This window comes from Parus major, chromosome 2, assembly GCF_001522545.3.
Source record: "Parus major isolate Abel chromosome 2, Parus_major1.1, whole genome shotgun sequence".
In the NCBI taxonomy this organism is placed as follows: domain Eukaryota; kingdom Metazoa; phylum Chordata; class Aves; order Passeriformes; family Paridae; genus Parus; species Parus major.
The window spans coordinates 124,373,157-124,393,433 of NC_031769.1; the positions used below are offsets into that span (position 1 = coordinate 124,373,157).

General features: G+C 42.4%; 2 protein-coding genes across 2 annotated transcripts in view; one reads left to right on the forward strand and one right to left on the reverse strand.

Annotated features, from left to right (window-relative positions):
* Positions 1-14,401, forward strand: part of E2F5 (E2F transcription factor 5) — a 16,290-nt gene extending 1,889 nt beyond the window's left edge. Inside the window, exons 2-9 of the mRNA XM_033512317.1 lie at positions 5,792-5,901; positions 6,592-6,753; positions 7,933-7,976; positions 9,773-9,837; positions 10,745-11,009; positions 11,722-11,922; positions 12,342-12,386; positions 13,665-14,401. Coding sequence (XP_033368208.1) covers positions 5,792-5,901; positions 6,592-6,753; positions 7,933-7,976; positions 9,773-9,837; positions 10,745-11,009; positions 11,722-11,922; positions 12,342-12,386; positions 13,665-13,774 — 1,002 coding nt within the window. The 3' untranslated portion in view covers positions 13,775-14,401. The remainder of the gene's footprint in view (positions 1-5,791; positions 5,902-6,591; positions 6,754-7,932; positions 7,977-9,772; positions 9,838-10,744; positions 11,010-11,721; positions 11,923-12,341; positions 12,387-13,664) is intronic.
* RBIS (ribosomal biogenesis factor) lies at positions 14,354-19,638 on the reverse strand. The gene is made up of 3 exons (XM_015619479.2): positions 19,493-19,638; positions 15,972-16,088; positions 14,354-14,521 (listed from the first exon to the last, which is right to left on the reverse strand). Exons 1-3 carry the CDS (start codon positions 19,610-19,612, stop codon positions 14,453-14,455), a joined length of 306 nt encoding a protein of 101 aa, XP_015474965.1. The 5' UTR covers positions 19,613-19,638; the 3' UTR covers positions 14,354-14,452.
* Positions 19,639-20,277: the final 639 nt, after the last annotated feature.

Here is a 20,277-nt window from a genome sequence, read left to right on the forward strand (position 1 = left end):
GGCGGCGGGCGGCGGCAGCAGCCGCCACGAGAAGAGCCTGGGGCTGCTGACCACCAAGTTCGTGTCGCTGCTGCAGGAGGCCAAGGACGGCGTGCTGGACCTCAAAGCGGTGCGAGGGCGGGGGGGCAGCGCGGGGCCCGGCCGGGCACAGGGCCCGCCGCACTGCAAACTGGGCGGTGCAGCGCGGGGGCCGGGCAGGGCCGCCCGCTCCCTCCTGCCTTCCTGCCTTCCCTCCTTCCTGCCTTCCCCCCTTCCTGCCTTCCCTCCTTCCTGCCTTCTTCCCTCCCCACCGCCCGGCGCCGCGGGGCTTCTCCCGGCCGCTGACGGGCTGCGGGTGCCCCGTGATGGGTGACAGCCGCCGCGGTCGGCTAAAATACGCGTTTCGGCTCCTTATAAAGGGGTTAAGTGGTACCGTGCGTTAAGTTTAACTTGCTGAGAGTGATCTTATTTACTATGCCCTGTTCTGGGCTCCTCAGTAGAAGAAGAGCTACTGGAGAGGGTCCAGCGGAGGGCTGCAGAGATGGTGTGAGGTCTGGAGCATCTCTTAGGAGAGACTGCGGGAGCTGGCCCTGTTTAGTCTGGAAAACACTGAGAGCAGGTCTATTCGTGCATGTATATCTTATAGGTGCTTGCCAAAAGGATGGTGCCAGACACTTTGGTGATGCCCACTGACAGGACGAGGAGCAGTGGCCATAAACTAAAGCGCAAGAGGTCTTACCTAAACATGAGGAAGAACTTCTCTATGTTAAGGGTGGCAGAGCCCTGGAACAGGCTGCTCCCTCTCTGGAGACGTTCAATACGCACACGGACGAGTTCCTGTGCACCTGCTCCAGGAGACCCCACCTTGGTGCGGGTTGGACTAAATAATTTCCAGAGGTCTCTTCCTGCCCTAATAATTATGTGATTTTTTTTTTTTTTTTTTTTTTACTGCCCTATGTTGCTCCCTGCACTGACTCAGTGTATGGACTGCTGCTTAAACCTCTTTCTTGCCCACCCCCCTCCTTTTAGTAAGAGAAAATTATGTTGAAAACCAGACCATTGCCACCTCATACTTTGCATTATGTGTGAAAGAGAGAAGCTGAATTGGCATATGAGCGACAAATCACTGTCACCCAGCTCTGCAGCCAGCCTGCTGCCTCCAAGGCACGAGGATGTTGGGCTGCAGGGGCTGGAGGGTCTCCAGAGATGCTCTGGGACCAGCCCACCTTGGCGAGGTCCTGGTGCCAGGAGGTCCCTGTGTTGCAGGAGGGATCTTTGGGGCTGTGTCCTGCCAGTTCCCTGGAGCGTGCTGCCCTCTGGCCCAGGAGCTCGGGCGCTCTGGGCTGTCGGGTGTGCAGTGCATTGAGGCAGAGCTGTGTTAATCTAACTAGGTAAGGCCGTCCATGAACAGCTGAGGTGTTCAGCAAAATGCAGCGAGAGATTGGTGCTCTGCTTAAGGTCCTTTCTGGAAAAGTGACCTATTTTTTTGATTACTCTTAATAGGCCCCAGGAGGTGAATGGTGTTCTTGGAGATGGTTTGTGCATCCCTGTTCAGAGTGGATGCACTTTGGTGATGTTACTGTGGCTAATGAAACTTCAGAGTGAATAGGGAAGGACACTAATAGCTTTTATATTCCTCATTCAGTTGTGCTGTGGTCTGGACAAGTTGATGAACTGCTTAGTATTAGTTGCCTCTTTATCTAGCAAAACAGAATGAAGATATCCAAATCTTTGGGATTGTTGTACAGCTTCCTTTATTGTCTGTCATGTCCTGAGAGATGTTCCAGGTCAATCTGAGAAATAAAACATACTCAGTTTGTAAGACATCAGGCCCAAAAGCTTGGCTTAAAGTGCCAAAGAAGATTGATTTCAACAATAAAGTTGGATTGTGCAGTGGGATGGAACAATACTTCTTGTTCTCTTTAGTGGGTAAGGTGCCTACTCAGAGGGAATGAAAGGGTTGATAGCCACGGATAAGTTAAGTGGGCATTGAACCAATCACAGACATTTCTGCTCAAGACTTATCTGAGACTGGTTTCTGAATTGCAGGTTAGAGTTTGTTGAAAGTAAATACTAACTGCAGTGCATAAATTGTTGGTACTTTCATAAGCAGTGAGTCAGAACATACATTTCTGTAACTGGTTTTCTCCTAAATAAGCCATATATCTAAGGAAAAATGAAGACCATTTTGTGTATTCCTGTTATGTCAGTGTGCTCAGAAAACTGAAGAACAGGACAGTCTTGAAATGGAACAGAGCATTCCAAGAAATAATTCATGCAGTGAACACCTTTAAGTGGCTCCCTGCTGGCTAGCATTGACTGTCCCATGTCGTGCTGTTGATTGGTATTTCTGTAGCAAAACCAGAACTAGAAAGAAAATAAAATTTGAAAGCAGGTGGACTTCCAGCTTTGTGATGTAGCAATTGAGAATGAAAATCTGTCCATTGTGTTGTTTTCTGGTGATCTTTAATACCTCTATAATTATAGTTCAGCAGGCTGTAAGAGGAAGCTGTGAAAAAGTTATAGTGCTGGACATTTCTCTGGTAATATCTCAAAAATTGTGGAAGTGATAATTTTCTTTACTTGAAATTTGGATTTTGCATTTACTTTAAAATCAAACAGTTATTGTAAAATAATGACATACTTGTCACAGAATAGTCCTGTATAAAGAAATCTAATTATGGAATTAAGTTTGAAACACTAAGGGATAATATAGCAGGGAACGAAAACTAATTTTCTATCTGCAGCAGCCCATGAATTACGGGGAAGAAAAAGAGCAGGATGAGTGAATAAGGGATAAACCACCTGAATGGATGCTGTTCATAGTGTGCAATACTTCTGCCCTAATTTCTTAAGTGGGCTTTGTTACCAGCAGAATACAGTCCCTGCTCTAATGATGGTTAAGTAGTGTTTCTGACCATCAGTGCAAAACATGAGATATTCTAAAATCTACTTGTTTTAGAAGTGTACTTGTCAGGGGCAAATACCTGCCTTACACTTGCTGTACTCCACAGAAGAAGAAAGAGGCTGTCTATTAGATTTTACAGATTTTATGGGCTTGTGTGCCTGCCTGCAGCTGAACCTGCGCTGAACAGTGTATTTTCTGCATTCCAGGAGCTGCACAATTGGAAGGTACACAGAACCATAGCTCTGTGCTTAGGTACTTTATTCCAGCTCTGAACCTGTCTATGTGACACTCATGAGTGGCTTGAATATGTACTTAATCAAAGTGTGAGGAGATACCAGGAATAACAACACAGTTCAGCAGCTTAACATTAGAAAAATTTTATGAAAGAACTCTGAATGTGGAAGCTACGTCCACCCATGTTAGCAGGGCCATCATTGCAGATGTCCCTTCCTAGACACAGGCTGAGAAGTGATGAGTTTTAACAGTGTTTTTGACAACAGATTTGTCTCAGGAAACTCTTTTAATTATTTAAATTATTAGTGAATCGTTTATGTAGAGGACTGAACTTAATTTCTGTTCCATGTACCTTGCAGAAGGTATCACACTGATAACTGCTAGAATGTCAGGGTGGAACTTCTCAATTGCTTTTTAAAATATGTGAAACTTTAAAAAGTTAATTAGATTACAAGGTCAGAAAGCTAGTGAATGTCTGGATTAAACTTCTCAGCTTGGAAACTGGCCCCAGCTTGTGTTGGAACTCTTGTTTTAAGTAGTTGAATTCGTAGCAGTGATTGAATTGTATATAGGGCTAGTCAAGCCAAATACATATGTAACTGTGTTGATCATTTTCCTATGAAATGAGCCCCTGTCCTGGGGATCTGGAGCTGGTAGTTGTTAATCTGCTCCTGCATGGGAGCTGTGCTTTGGTCATACAAAATGCAATAGCATTTAGAGTGGAACAGTTACTTCAACTTTGAAACATTTGAAATTGGACACTCAGAAAAAGTGACTTTTTTATTTATTTTTTTTTACAGCTTAAGCTTTGGTTTCACAGCTCCAAATTTATGTACATTGGTATCTTTTGCTACCAGTACAGCTTGAAAATACATTAAGATTAGTAAAGCATTTATATTTTGCAGACAGGCCTTTGGGAAAATCTCAAGAGATAATGAAATCTGTCTCCAGAGCAGTTTCTTCATTTTTCAAGCCATAAGTGGTAGACTAAGTCCTTGGTCAATATGTGGAGCAGTGGGGAAAAAAGCCGAAAGTTAAATAGCATCTAAGTGTATGCTGTCCGTTCCTTACACTAAATAACGTAAACAGCTTGTAGAATAACTGAATACTGTGAGATGTATGGGGTGCTGGTTCAGCATGGTGCAAATGACATCAACTCTGTCACTTGTTAGATTTTTAAGGTTCTCTAGAAGTCCTTGGAAGCAGTGTGTATGTATGCAGCAAAAATAGCAAATTAAGATAGCAGGTGCATACCTAGTGAAACAAGGGATCAAAGAGCCAGTTTCCTTGGAGAGAACTAAACTGTGCTTTATATGTTTTCGCATGCATCTTGTTTTGTTAGTTAAGAAAATATTTTAAAATACTCATACTGATGACCATACAAAGGATAAATTTTGCTAATGGTGTCAGTGAAAACAGTGTTTAGTGGGTACTTCACTGTCAAGAAGAAAGAGCAGTGTTTAGACTTCATGGCTATAAGGGTATTTTTTTTAATCTCTGGTCTTTCTTTTTGTCCTTTCAGTTTTATTTCAGTAGCAAAAGGTAATGGTACTATTAAGCAAAGAAATTTGGTTTTCTTTCCAGGTTATGGTTGTCTCGAGCTGTACCTTTCTTTCATATAGGCTGCTTACAAAAAGTATATATTTAATAGATGTTGGAACAAACTGAAATAAATCATTATGTTCCTGTAGTAGAAATTTGCCTTTATGCATTAGTTCAAATTCAGAAGTCTTTACCTACCCTTCTCTTTACTTTTCTTCTTTTATTTGTTTAATACATACAATCCCATGTAATCATTATATTTAAGTGTCCTGAGTAACTACAGAGTTAGACTCCTCTCTGCTTTTCCTTCTTTTAGTGAATATTCTTTGAACTTGAGTTCCTTTGAAGGAGGCTTTCATGTGGAGGGCATGACTAGCCCTTTTGCTTTTTTTACTTTAACTCATTGCATCAGTTACACAGAAGTCACCATGGAGAGAAAGAAGTAAGGCACAAAGCGGTTGCCTCTGCCTGACTCTGCTTTGCTCGGAGGGCGAGGTGTGACAGTCCTCAGCCGCACTGCACACTGGCTGTGTGTCAGCAGCAACATCCCTGGCAGAGCTGCCAGGGTGCAGGTGCTCAGTGTGACAGATGCAGTGAGCCCTTGTGCCCTGTGAGGGGCATTTGTGCAAGGACAATGCTGGCCTGAAATACTGCAGCTCTCCTGCAGACACTCTGTGAAATTACAGCCCTGTTGTTCCGTATCCTGGCACCACTGAATCCAAACAAAGGCTGTAATAGCTTGAGTGTCAGTGGAAGGAATAATAAACTTAATATGGTCTTGCCTTCAGAGGCTTGCCCCACCCAAGGGTGTCACTGACTGCCTTCCATACCTTTTCCTGCCCTCCAGAAAGAGCATGGCAAGCTCTTCCATGTAACTGAAAATCCTCCAGATACTGACCAGGGTCTTTGCAACCCCGGTGAGCTCCCCTCTTCAGCCAGGGAACTGCTCCCTGTGCTTTGCATTGTAGCACTGCCTGCAGGTGCTGAACTTCAAATTCATGATGGTGCGTGGCTCTTGGAGAGTGGAAACTTCCCCCTTCTAAGTTACATTAGATGGCATTTTTCCAAAGGAGGGGCTTCACTTCTTTCCCTCAGCATGTAAGGTGCTGATACTTGTTCTCTCCACAGGCTGCTGATACGCTTGCTGTGAGGCAGAAGAGAAGGATCTATGATATCACCAACGTTCTGGAGGGGATTGATCTCATTGAGAAGAAGTCAAAAAACAGCATTCAATGGAAGTAAGTTATGTCAGTTCTGCAAATTTTCACATGCTGAAGAGCAACAAAAACTGCCTCTTTCTACTTCTGCCTAGATATAACACCGTAAAATTAATGGCAAAATTAATTGTGCTAATCAATGAGCAATATGATGTTGTAGAAGTATAATTAATATGATAAAAATAACAATATAAAGTTGCAAATAAGCTGTATTTGTTTTCCCTTGAACTTGCGTCTGTGATACATAAAATCAAGTTTAAAGCACACAGAAGAGAAACTCAGAAAACTTGTAATGCTACTTTATATCTAGCCCTTGTAGTTGCAAAATTCACCCGTGAATGAATCTGGGAGGAGTGTCAGGACACATTGTCTCCACCTACCTGCCCTCCCACAGTCCCTGCCTATTTTCTTGTAGGTCTCTGAAGGTAAAAGCTCAAAATAAGAATTATAGGGGAAGGACATAGGCCCTGCCAAACAGAAAAAAAACTGCTTTCCAAAAGAAGATCAATTTTTGTAGAGGGAAATTCTAAATTTGATCTGAAATTAAGCATTTTCATTTTCATGTCAAAACACTACTGGGAAGTTAAATGCTCATTTCTTCATATTGAATATTAGATTTTTCAAACGTTGAAAATAGTCTTAAGAAATTGTCATTCTATGTTTGCATTAGATTTTCACTTGTGATTTCATTAATCCTTATATCTTTTTAAGAGGAGTAGGTGCTGGCTGCAATACAAAAGAAGTCATAGACAGGCTGAGGTATCTGGAAGCTGAAATTGAAGATTTAGAGCTGAAAGAAAAAGAATTGGATCAGCAGAAACTGTGGCTTCAGCAAAGTATCAAGAATGTCATGGATGATTCTACAAACCACCAATATCCTTTTAAATTAATTGTGTGCATTTTGGAACTAGAATTAAATCAGCAGTTAAAGTGTAGGTGATAATAAAGCATAACGTAACTCATTTAGCAAGGTAAGGCAAGTATTTTTTCAGGCTTTGCTTCAACAAAAGAAGATACAAATCTTATTTACATGATTTTTTTAACTTCTATGACTGTGATTGGTAACATGAAAATAATTTAGTGTATATATATAGTAACTGTTAAGTCAATAGTATAATCCTAGAGTCTTACTTGAAATTAATAATGTTGCTTTCCAGAATTTGAATTTATATTTTGTTACCAGTGCTTTACATGAGTCTTTTTCATTGCTTCATTCTTTTCAAAAGATTAAGCTATTCACCCAAAGATAAATGGAGTTGAGAAAGTCCTGAAGCTTGTTTGGTTTCAAACTGGAAAAAAAAATCCTGTATATAATATACCAGAAAGTTCCAGCTGCATTGCTTGTAAGCATGTGTTGTAAAAACAGACACCTGAGAATGGGAGCAGGAAAGTGCCCTTCTTATCTATAATACTATTGAAAAGTACTTAAAATTACCGGAGTTTCTGTTCAGAAACTTGTTTCTGTAAAATGATTTTTTTAGCAAAGGAGATTGAAGTTAAATGTTAGGACAAACTTTTGGGAGAGCTAGCAGTGGAGTTGATCCCTCAGGGAGGTGGTGGAATGTCTGTCACTGGAAGTTTTGCCTAAGAGGAAAGACATCTGTCTGGAATGTCTGAACAGTGGATTGATCCTGCCTTGAGGCAGAGGAATGAGATGGCAGATGAATTACAACATTCCCCCTAGCAGTGTTTTTGTGTGATTCTGGGAATCGCTGATACATACTTGAATTCTGTATTTTCAAATTAGCATGGTAAATTGAATTCTTCAAAACAACATTTTACATGTTCTTCTTTTTTAAAAGAATCTTCTCATTCAATCTACTATTCACAACTGTTTTTCTTTTTGTGCTTTCTTTGCTGATACAGCTATTTTCTTTAAAACACAAAACTTATTATTTGCAACGAGCCATTCTGAAAGTCAAAAATAATGTCTTGATTACACCTCTAACAATAATAACATTATAATTTAGACTCAGTTTGGACAAACTTCTGAAGGGCAGCAAATACCAGTTTTATATTGTATTAAGAAAAACGTTCCTTGACATAAATTACATTTTCTTATGTCACCCATGAAGATATCTGCAATTGCTTCAATGGTAAGTTGTTGCTAGACTGTATTTCTAAACTGAGGAATTTATTGAAAAGTAACTTGCTATCTAACCTTTTTTTCCTGCAAATATTTTGAATTGAGAAGTATTCAGCAGTGATCAATACTAAGTAGAGGTCCCATAATATTCATGGGTACCAAATTCTGGCATTTTCTAGTTTTAGTCACAGATTGTATAGAATGGAAGCTCAGCTGGAGTCCTGGTTTTGGATGTCTTTTTTGGTATTCATACTTTTCAGCAGCTTGCCAGGGGCCAGTAATGGAACCAGAGACAGGACATGTTGGTCCAACCCTCTAAAAAAACAACAGAAAGATCCAAATTTCATATAATTTTCTGGTGGCAACTGTGGCCAGACAGAGCTTGTGGTGCAGTATAAATGGAGCCAGCTGAAGGTCAATGATGGGGCATTGCTACTAAATCTAAAGGATTCCTGTACAGGTGGTTTGAAGAAATTGCCAGGAAATCCTGGCAGAGGTTACTTCCCTTGACATCATCTCTTGGTCCTGGGGGACCCAAGTAAAGATTGTTGTTCAGCCTCCAGCTAGGCTCAAAACCATCTTTTCTTTGCCACAAGGAAGATTTTTATTTTTTTTTTTAATAAAAACACAAGATTAGAAAACTACTGCAGAATTTAACAAAAATGAGCTGTTAATGAACAGAGTTAGTCATTACAAGACATGGAGGCACCTGGTGTGGTGCTCACACAGTACTTCACCTAAGTGTTTTTTAGGAGGCAGAGAAAGAATAGTGTTATCCCAGATTAGTTATGGACAAAGAAGAAATGATGTGCAGGTAGGCAAGTGATCTGCAGTATTGTGCCAGTGCTGTGCATGTAACTGTGGTCCCCTGATATTAACCAACACATTTTAACGCACATAGTAAGCCACAGATGAGTGTGACAGCTGTTACATCCCATTTGTATGTGGTGTGGAAGCCATGAGCTCAGATACTTGGAAGTGCTGGCACTGAAGATGAACATTAATACCTCTTCTTCCTTCTGTTAAATCTCTGTAGTACCATTCATCAAAGTCATAAGGTGAGCTAGACCAGAGAGCTGGTTTAGCTGAAGTCATAAGAAGAGTGGCTGGGGAGCTGGGGTTGTTTAGCCTGGAGGAAAGGAGGTTCAAGGGAGACCTTATCACTGTCTACAAGTACCTGAAAGGAGGCTGTAGCAGGTGGTGTAGCTGTACCTCTTCTGCCGGACAACCAGTGACAGGACAAGAGGACATGGCCTCAAGCTGCACTGGGTTCAGGTTGGACATCAGGAAAAATTTCTTCAGGAAAGGGTGGTTAAGCATAGGATCGGGCTACCCAGGAAGGTGGTAGAGTCAATATCTATGGAGGTATTCAAGAAACAGCTAGACACGACACTTAGTGCTATGGTCTAGTTGACAAGGTGGTGATCAGTCAGAGGTTGGACTCTATGATCTTTGAGGCCTTTTCCAGCTTAAATGATTCTTTGAGTCTGTGAATAAAAGAATTAGTTAAGCATTTCCACCTTATGTTATATATACAACTAGAAGACAAATGGGTAAAGAACATGGTGGATCTTGTACTGTTGTGAGAAAAGGTTTTTGCAACTATGATCTAAGTGTTGGAATTCTGTGGTTTATACTATGCAATATACTTGGATCTTAGAGGGACTGTACCTACCACAAGTTTATATATGCTAAATTATGCAGTACTTTAAGTGCCCTTAGACAATTTCCAGAATCTCATTTGAGTGGATACAAGACTTAAGAAAAATACTCTTAATGCTTTCTTAAAAATTTCTGTTTAACCAGGAGATACACTTCTAGCAATTCAAGCACCTTGTGGTACACAGTTAGAAGTACCTAGACCTGAAATGGTATGTACTGCTTTCTTGTTTACCTAAGTGTTCTAGAGCAATAGTGGCAAAGAAGAGCTGTTATAGAGCAGAATTATCTCTATCCATGTGCAAGAGGAGGAGAGAAAGGATTAGGATTTTTTCAGTTGAGAAGAGCGAGGCTGGACAGAAATAAGTGGGGTTTATGCACTTAGATAGAATAATGGTAACCCTGCCTTCTTTTAAAACCAAAATACCCAAGTAGGTTTCTTCTCACTTGCTTTTGCAGCTTTCAAAATAATGCATAGTTGTCATGAATTCTCTTGAGAACTCAGTGACTTTTGTGTGTCAAGTTTCTCTGTTATATTGTTAAAATGGATCTCTTATGAAAAAGCCTTCTAGATTTAGTTTTGATGTAATTTAGATTTAGTCTCACAGTAGTAGACTGGATAGAGAAACAGACTGCAATCTCATTTTAGCCAAAAGGATTAAATTGGCAAGATTAAAGTAGGAGGCCAAATTATTTACTTCTGTCCATCTTTAACTTTTGTTGTTGTTGTTGCAGTGCTTGGTTTTAAATAGTGTTTACATAGTTGGGAGAGAGTGTTGTATGAAGCGTGATAGCCATGTGCTTATAGAAGGTGGAAATTCACCTGAGAAGCTATTTCACAAGCTATTTTTAGTGTGGCTAAGCACAGTCTAATATTGGTAAAAGCATCCAAGGCTAGAGCCGTGAAGCTGATCAATGGTACTGTCTTTGTCCATCTGCTGAAATCAGTTCAGGCAATGGTAAGGTTCTCTGCAGGAGCTAAGTTAGCAGCTGTGATGTTGAATTTTGTTTTTATTTTCTTTTTGTTGAGGACTAAAACAGCTGATCTTAGTCTTCATCAACTTGTACAGTTCCAAATTCTCAAGGAACAGTAACTTTCATAATACATCATCTTTACAGGGCCAGAACAGACAGAAGAAATACCAGATCAATCTTAAAAGTAGTTCAGGACCTATCAATGTGCTGCTTATAAATAAAGAATCGAGCTCCTCCAAGCCCATGGTGTTTCCAGTTCCTCCACCCGATGACCTTGCACAGCCCTCGTCTCAGCCTGCAACTCCAGCGACTCCAATTAAACCGGCTGCAGCTCCTCCAAATCCCCCACATCATGACCCCAACCAAGGACAGCAGTTACCGAAAACAGCAGTTGCGGACACACCATCAGGTGGATCCAGGGGTTTTCCTACCTCTGATGGGTGAGGGAGGAAGGCAGCTGGAGGGAAAAAAGAAACTGTTAAGAAAGGTGGCAGACAAAGGAAAGATCAAGAATTTGCACAGGGTAGCAGCTGTCCATTAAAAAACTGCTCCAGGGGCTTAGTAACAGTTCTCAGGTTACAGACACCTCTTCCTCTTGTCTGGTGAAACAGATGCCTCCCTCACATTTTACCGTCTTACACTGAACAGGTTTTGGATGTAATCCTGTTAATTATTCTGAGGTGCTTCTCCAGAATGCATTATGGAGCAAAATTGCAAACCTCTTGACAGAGGATATGATTTGAACATGTACCTTTAAATGAGACTGATAATACAGGCACCAGTACCAGCTATTGTACCACAAGGTTGTTTACCTTCTTCCACATAGTCACAGTAAGAGGCTGCCTGAATATCAGGTATTTTTTTCACAGTAATAGTAAATTAATAGGTAATAGGAAAATAATTAAGAAAATGCTGTATTACAACTGCATTCCTGAGGGGTCCTGATTACCTTCATTTATTAACCTTTAATTAATTGACAGTTAATTAAATTGTGACTGTGGAAGGGGAAGACTCCTCTCACCTGATGCCAGACATTGGCCATGTTCTCCTCAAAAGGGGGCAGGTGCTGTGTGTTCTGTTTCACTGTAACAGACTTGTAACTTGCCTTCCTATCTGTATAGATGGCAGTGCCCAGCAGGACAGCACAGCCCCCACAGCCCCTTACTCCAGCCTTCCGGAGCCAGAGCTCTACCCCAGCCTGTCTGGAGACAGTGCCCAAGCCTCAGCCAGCTCCAGTGACTACCAGAGCTTGCTGCCTCTGGATGTCAACTGTATTCTCAAGCCAAACTCATTTGACATTGCAAAGATGGAGGAGCCTGCAGGTAGGGTTCCTGTTTAAATATTTCACTGGTTCCCTGACCCCTTCTCTTTGTGACCAAATGACCAATGAATTACACAGAGGAAAAAATAAGTCTCTCTCTATCTTCCAATGAAGCCATTGAGCCAGTTCTGGGGAGCATACAACTTTTGAGCAAATTAGTTTCTTTACCACCAAATAAGCTTCATGTTGTATATGGCTCTTGGATTTTAAGAGATAAGTGGGAAAAATGTACAAGGGGAGGGAAACTGAGAGATATAAAGATACTTTACACATACATGGCATACTATCTCTGCAGCTCCTACACTGCACAAGCCATAGTGTACTTGGCTTCAGTGTTTTAATGCAAAGAATGTGTTGACTGCTATAAACACATATTAAAAAACCCTGCATACATAAAGCATGTGCTCCCGTCTTTCACAGGAAGTATCAGTGGAGATATTATTGATGAACTCATGTCTTCTGATGGTGAGTATGTAGCATCCTTTCTAATAATCACAAGTAGCAGCATGGTTTTTGTGTATACAGCATTTAGAATGCATCTGCTAAATCTGATGCCAAGAGTCAGTATGAAACTACTTTCCCGTGTTGACTCCTCTGTCACTCCTGTCTTTGCTCCCCTTTCTATTCCCTGCAAGAGTTTTATTTAACAATCAAAATATGAAAACTTTAATCCAACAAGCACTTACATGCATGAATAACCCACCAGTACTTAATTTAGGGACAAAGAAAGAACAAGCTGATGCCTAGTCTGCTGCCTTAAAAAAAATCTGGTTTAATTCTCTTCCGCCTAAAGCTTTGTGCAGGTGCTTGGAGTACGTATTTCAGAACATAGTTCTGGATGCAGACTGATACATGTCCAGCTGTGGTACACTGACAGAACAAATGTCACCCATTTCACTTCTTGCACTTCTTTGCCATATGAGCGTAGCACTGAAACACAGCTACTATAGTATTCATGTGCTCGCTACCTCTCTGCCACTCTCTCTGAGGTGCCAGGCAAGGAGGTGAACTCAACTTGCTTTGTTCCTTTTGCCCTCTGTTCTGTAAGGCCTGTAATATCTGCCCCTCAAGCAGACACCTCAGGGCTCATCCAGAAAGAGATGTGGTTGTAAGATCCAAGGGGCAAGATGAGATTCTGTGAACATGCCAGTATGTGGTTAACATGGAAACAGCCTCCACTTCTGGAATAGGGGTGGTATGCCCAGCTCGTGTACACTGTGTTAAGAGCTCCTACAGTGCAGAGTGAGGGTTGAGGCTTTTCTACTTGCATTTCTCCCACAAAGACAGTTTTGAGTCCATCCTTGAAATGCAGTGCACAGATAAACTGCTAGCTTCCATTTCCCTTCTGTAAAAATAGAGATAATGCTAAATTCCTTACTTATTTCAAGGCTGATACATGCAATATTGTACCAAGACAAAGGAATATAAACTATGGCCTTCTGGTTAAAGTTTTCAAAAGCTCCTCAGGAACTCCATTGCTGCAGAAGAAATTAAACCTATATTCCACAGCTATGACTCCTCTTCAGCAGACTTAAAATACCAAGGAAAAAATTATAGATAAATCACTTACTGCCTTAGTTTGAATGCAGTACAGGTTTTCACCATGTTTCCCAGTGAGCTTGTCAGATTATCAAGACTATTTTAATTATTAAGACTAACCCTGATGACAAACATACTGAATTATGATAGGGCTGATTTTTCCAAAAGTGTTTTAATTGAAACTAAACTATTCCTGCTTTACAGTTTTTCCTCTCTTACGACTCTCTCCTACTCCCGGAGATGACTACAACTTTAACCTGGATGATAATGAAGGAGTCTGTGATCTCTTTGATGTGCAGATACTAAATTATTAGATATTGTGTCAAGCAGACTACTTATCTACCTCTAACTGTAACATTCTAGACTTCTTCATAACCTAAGTATTTGAATAATGAATGTATAACTTCTTAGTTCACTGACTCTGGGAGTATATTTCCTTTTGCTTCCTTTACTTCACAAAACAAATTTAAGAACAAGAAAAAAAGGGCTCTTATGAAAAATTCTGGCACTTTTTCACTTGAGTGTTTTCCTGTCTAAGCCAATTGTTTGGAGCTTTCTTCAGTAAGAAAAGCGAAAATACTTTATAGCCTTTTGATAATTTTTTAAAAAATGATTAGGCTTCTTGCTCACAGTTAACAGCATTTTCTTTGAAACTTTACTGCCAAGAAGCTTTCAATATTATTTTTTAACTTTTCAAACAATTTTGAAGCTTTCACTGCCAAGTTGAAAAGTGAAGGGTACCAGTTTGAGTTATGTAAGTTGTTTCAGTGAACCAATTTTGTGAAGTGCCTTCTGTTTTAGCACTTTAAGTTTCTCACACTGACTTCTGACATTCCACTTTCCTAGATGATAGGAAAGGTCTGTTTGTAGTTTGTATTAAAGTGTGCCAATACTTGTATATTAACAAGATTTTTTTAATAAAATTGTGCAAACAAAGACAACAGTATTTATGGTCTTCCATTTCTTGCAACCCCTTCGTTGTCCATTTTGCATTACAACTGAGATAATAGGTTTGTGGCAGCATCCACATTTGCTGGTTCCTCTTCCAGATTTGTGGAAACCTGGAAAAAAAAAAGAGTTTCAGTTTAAAGCAGAAAATAATTTCTTTTTATTCTGCTCGAAAAAATAACAAAATACCCAAACTAATAAATACCCATTGCCCAGAAAATTTATCTTTTATATATTTAATTTAGGCTAATTTTGCAGTCATACTTCAATAATTTGGGGGGATTGCAGGATACACTGAAGTTGAGACATGATCTGAAAATGCTTTGTGCTTTGGGAGTGTCACACCAGTAATGTAACACACACAGCCCAACTGAGACAAGCTCAGCTTTCAGTTCACAACTGCTCTGAACAACACTTTTGCAACTTTGGAGAAAATACTATTCCAGCCTGAGTGATTAAATTCAGCAGTCATGTAGAGCCCTACTAGCACAGGAGCAGTAGTATAGTCTGAATTCCTAGGGAATAAATGACAAGCCAGCAGTGATGGGACCACTGGCTCCAACTGCCTTGAAATCCTGGTTTGGCTTCATCCTGTGCTGGCACCACTGTCACTTGTTTCGCTTTTCCCTCAGCCTCTCCTTAAGGCATTTGACACTTGTTTAGTTGGTCCCAGCTGTACAGAAACTTGATCATCAGGCACACTGACAACTCATGTCCACCTCTCCAAATTCCATCTTTCCCGAATAGCCAGGATGGATTCATCTGCATCTCATCCTGAAGCACTGCTCTCTCTCCCTGAAACTGTGCCTGGAGCATCAGTTAGCAGAAAGAGTTTGTATGGAGGAACTTGTCAGAAATTAAACTTTATGAATTAATTCTTGTGCAAGACTCCAAGTAGGCCTGTATAAAAAAATAGAAAAAGGCAAGAGAAACACTGTTTTGAATCCTAAATGCTTCAGGCAAAACGTCTACTACAGAAATTGATGTTTCAGGTGTAGGTCCTGATGAAGTGATATGAAGGCTTAGGAATTGGGAACAAAGAGAGGCAGAACTGTTTGTTTCAAAGCACTGTCAGGTGCTTCAGGTAGGAAACAGCCAGGTTCATCCTCTCTGTGTCTATTCATGTGGACATGAGTTTCAAATCAAGACGATGAAGCTGGGACTAACTTAAAAAAACAATTAGAAATCAGCTAGAACGTAATTTTAAAATATGCTTTTGAAGTGTGCTTCAGCATGGCTGCCCACCGTCTTCTGTCTCCACTGTAGTAGTTATGTAGAATTTGAACATGGTAACCAGGTTTCAGCATTACCACACAAACGAAATTCATAAAACTGAGACTCTAAAGCAATTGCAGGAATTCACAGAGTATTCTGAGGTGCAAGGGACCCACAACGATCATCAACTGTTAAGGAAATGGCCCTTAGGGGGTTGAACTCGGCACCTTGATGTTACCAGCACCACATTCTGACCAACTGACTGCATGCAGTCCTGGAGACACGTTATAATGCTTTAAACATACACATTATTTTAATTCTCCTCAGATTTTTACAAAGGGAAATTACCTGCTGAGTCTTCTGAGGTTCTACTGTGGTACCTTTTGATAGCTGATGGATTTCTTTCTGAACTTCAGCAAATGCTTTATTTATTGTGCTAACTTTTTCAGCATTTTTAATGTTTATCTGGGAGAGAAAAAAACACACACATTGGTATACTTAACAAAAATTCCACTGATGTGAGATTTCCCCATTTTTTGCAATTGTTATGGATCCATTGTTACATGTTACAATATGTTTTGTCTGTTACTTCATTAGGCTTTCTGTGTATTGTGTACTATGTGCTGTGTACTAATAAAATCAAAATTAAAGAGTTAAACTTGCTCTATTGGAATGGGAGCCCATAGTGATCCAGAAAGAACACAGAAAACAAAAGTCAGGCTTCCCAGGCCCTGCTACACCACCTTCAGCTCTCAGCTGGAGTTAAGTCCCAGGAAGGGTTCCTTCCTTCATCTCTGTGGTGGACTGACCCTGGCTGGATACCAGGTGCCCACCAAAGCTGCTCCACCACTGCCTTCCTCAGCTGGACAAGAAATGTAATGAAAGGTTCATGGGTACAGATAAAGGCAAGGAGAGATCACTCACCAGTTGCCATCATGGGCAGAACAGACTCAACTTGGGGAAAATTAATTTCATTTGTTGTCAAATGCTGCAGAGCAATCTCAGCTCTGACACCTGGAATATTTCCTCCTCCCTCCTTCTACATGGACCTTGCTGTCTGCAGGGCTGTTTCTTTCAAAAATTCTCACTCCTCTGTTCTGACTGCTGCTGGTGCGTTTCTTAACTACATCATCCCAGAGGCACTGCGAGTGCCTGATGGGCTCTGCCTTTGCCAGCAGCATATCCATTCTGAAGTCAGCTGGCACTGGTGCTTTCAGACATGAGGGAAGCTTCTAGCAGCTTTTTAGAGAAGCTATGTAGCCCCTCAAACCAAATACAATTTGTAAATGATTTTACTATTTTGAATTTCTTCCAGAAGCTTACCTTTCATCATCACACTTTGCATCCTAATTGCTCCATATTACAGGTCTGGCCAACAGCATCTACCAGGTTTTGCCACAGTGTTTAAAAAATTCTGCAACTGTAGCAGAGTAGAATGTGTATCTCTGGGCACCTCAGCCTCTCTTTTAGCCTAAGTCTGCCTTTGTAAGTTACTTCATCAAAGATTTTGGTTTCAAAGAGGAAGCACTAGAATATGGACATGTGTTGAACTCTGGGGACAGCTGTCTGTGGTACAGGAGCAGGATTGATGCTAGAGGGCATAAACTCTCACCACTGCAGCAAAGTAAGGTTCAGTTGATCTCAGCCCTAGCACCTGCTGCTTCCAAAGTCTGGAACGGGAGCATAGCCAGGTAATTACATTGCAAACATTCCAGAAGCACACACGTAAGTCTTCAAGCACCCCCAAATTTCAGGATACCTACTGCTATTTCAAAGGCTACTCCTGTAATTCACCTCTTAGCAATTTAAACAGGCAGAAGCAAACTGTGAATGGTTACACGTATTCACTTCCATAATTTCAGAGCATGTATACAGTAACAGTAATTCTGAAAGCAGTGGCAATGAGGCTGATAAAACAGGTCTACTCAGATGAACGCTTCAAATGGGACAGTGACTGGAGAAATACAGTCCCAGCTTCCAACTCTGATCAGAGTGGATGAACTGTTGGAACATGATGCACTAATGTGTTCAATCAGGGCTTGTCACCATCTTCCAGCTTCACAGGGGTTTTAGAAGGTTATGTTTTAATACGTGATATCCTCAGGTACTCAGGTAGGACTTCTCCACAGAAAGAGGCTCTATAGCTACCACAGGTATCTACATCAAAAGTTGTCTGAACAATTACAAAGGGCTTTTAGCTATTAATGATTTAATGTATTTTAGCTTTTTTTTTTTTCTGAGCATCTTCCTATACTGCTTAATGGTAAGTAAATCACATTAAGCCCAAAGGCTTAATGCTTTAAAGAATACAGCTTCAAACACAGAGAATAAAATTTTACTCCTAATAAGCTACTGACTTTTCATGAATATGATTTTAAACCTGTTTCTCCCTTTATTACAAAGAACTGTCTAGACTACAAGAACATGCGACGCCAGCAACATGAAATATTTTTTTCTAAAGTTTGTTACATTCCTGTCTGTCCATCAGATTAATTTCTCAAATGGCTCTGGCTTGCAGGAGAAAATCTGAAATAGCCTTTTTTTAAGAGCCATTTACTTATGTCTGTCCAGCAGACTGCAACTCCGTCAAGTGGAAAAAATAAGCCACAATCTGCCTCTATTTTTTTTAGGAACAGATGCTTTTGTATAGGGACAGCTGAACTCTTGCAGAACACACAGCTCAGGCTGGAGGCAGGGTTTGAGAAGGTACCATATTCTATATACCATACTTGCTGCTCACAACTGGAAATCTCTTGCTTAGATCACCTCCATGCCTCTTCCCCTGCACTGCTCCCTGCTCCATGACCCACTCTGCCCCTCCTCTGAGCTGTGCTCCTCTAAAGACACAAAAATACCAACATTATTTCTGCGTCTTTGTTTTTCCATTGCTTTAGTATGTTAAATTGCTCACAGAAGCATCTATAGAGCATCACAGCCCATGTAAGGTGCAAAAAAGGGGCAGAGAGGAATTAAGAGCAAAACATCCAGCAGTGCACATTCCTAGGGTCTGTTCACTGTATCACACTGACAGTTTTACTTGACAGCTGAGGCAAATAAACAGCTACTGAATCAGAAAAGGCTCCATCCTTTCTGGTTCTTCCCCACCAAAATGCTTCTGTTTGCATTCATTCATTCATAATTAAGTTTGTTCAACTCGCCAACCCAGTACATAAAAATGCAAAATGTATTTTTAATGGCTTTTGCCGCTGATTTAGCAAGTTGAGTCACCAAGTGGGCTGAGTTCCTGAGCCAGCATCAAGGAGACCTGTGGGAATATAGCCCAGAGTCTGGCAAAGGGATCCCTTCCTGGGACGAGGAACGTGATGGAAAGGAGCAGGACTTCCCCTTGTTAGTCGTGGTAACTACGCCCGGTTTGGACCAAGGCGTTTTGTTAATCTGTACCCTGAATTACACCCTCAGCGACGCTGTGAATGCAGTCCAGTGAACGCGAACTCGCTGAACTGCTGCTGACGCGCCCCTTAGCATCGCGTTCCCGAGGACAAGGCGAGATATCACCAGATACTTCCCGGCACCCCTCAAGCACAGCCGGATGCTTTCTGTGGCATATGCCTGCAGATTAGCCAAATTCGTTTCTTGTGCTTCTCTTTCTGCAGATGATACATTCACATACAAACTTAATTTCCGGGTGAAAATCGTGCGCTTTGCCGTTTTGTGCCCGGACGCACACTGCCCCTAAAACAGCTCGATTTAATCAGTCCCGAGGCTTGCTCCGCCGCGCAGCGAGGTCGAAGGGGAGAAAACCCCGCTGGGCCGAGGCCTCCCGCGGGCGCCGCAGCAGGGCCGGGGTGCTGCCCGTGGTGGGGCGCTGCCGCAGCCCGGCCAGCGCCTCCTCCCGCCGCGGCACTCACCTGCTTCAGCCCGGAGGTGACGGGCCGCGCCTTGCCCTTGGCCTTGGCCCTGAGGACGCCGCTGCGGGCGATGCGAAACACGCTGCCGCCCTTGCCGGCCGCGCCGCGGCTCTTGCCCATGGCGGCGGCTGCGTGACGTCACACGGGGCTGTGACGCGAGAGCCGCCAATGGCCCGCAGCGCTGTCACCTGCGCCGCCAGGGGGCGCGCGCCGCCACGGCTGAGCGCTATGGAGCCGCGCCGGGGAACGTTCCTGTCCCTGTCCCTGTCCCTGTCCCTGTCCCTGTCCCGGCCTCAACCTCGGCCCTGCTTGCCTCTCCCGGCTTTTGCAGCACGGGAAGGCTGGGGGCTCCTTGGCGCGTGCCCGCAGCCAAAGTCCGGGTCCGAAGCCCCGCGCTGCCGCGAGCACGCGCCCACGGGCAGCTCCCGGCACACGCCGTGCTTGGGTAAATTCCCAGTGGGCTGTGGGACACCCTCCTGCCTCCCGACCCCGCTTGGGAAAATGTGAAATCTGCCTGCGTCCTATTGCAAAGGGAATTAGGTTCACACCCCTGGGAGAAAAACATGAGGGGACGCAGAGGTGCGCATACGGCTTAACTTTCAGGAGGGGCGGGGGTGACCCCAGGAATGGACACTGCCCTCTTTCCCTGCCGCACAACTCGTGCTCTGGCGGGACGGGGGCTGGTGAAGCCACCTTCCCTCTGTTGGAGCGGGCCCTTGAGAGATGGCACTGCCTCCCCCGGGCCACCCCGACGGTGCTGGGGGGAGGCTGTGGAGAGCCTGGGC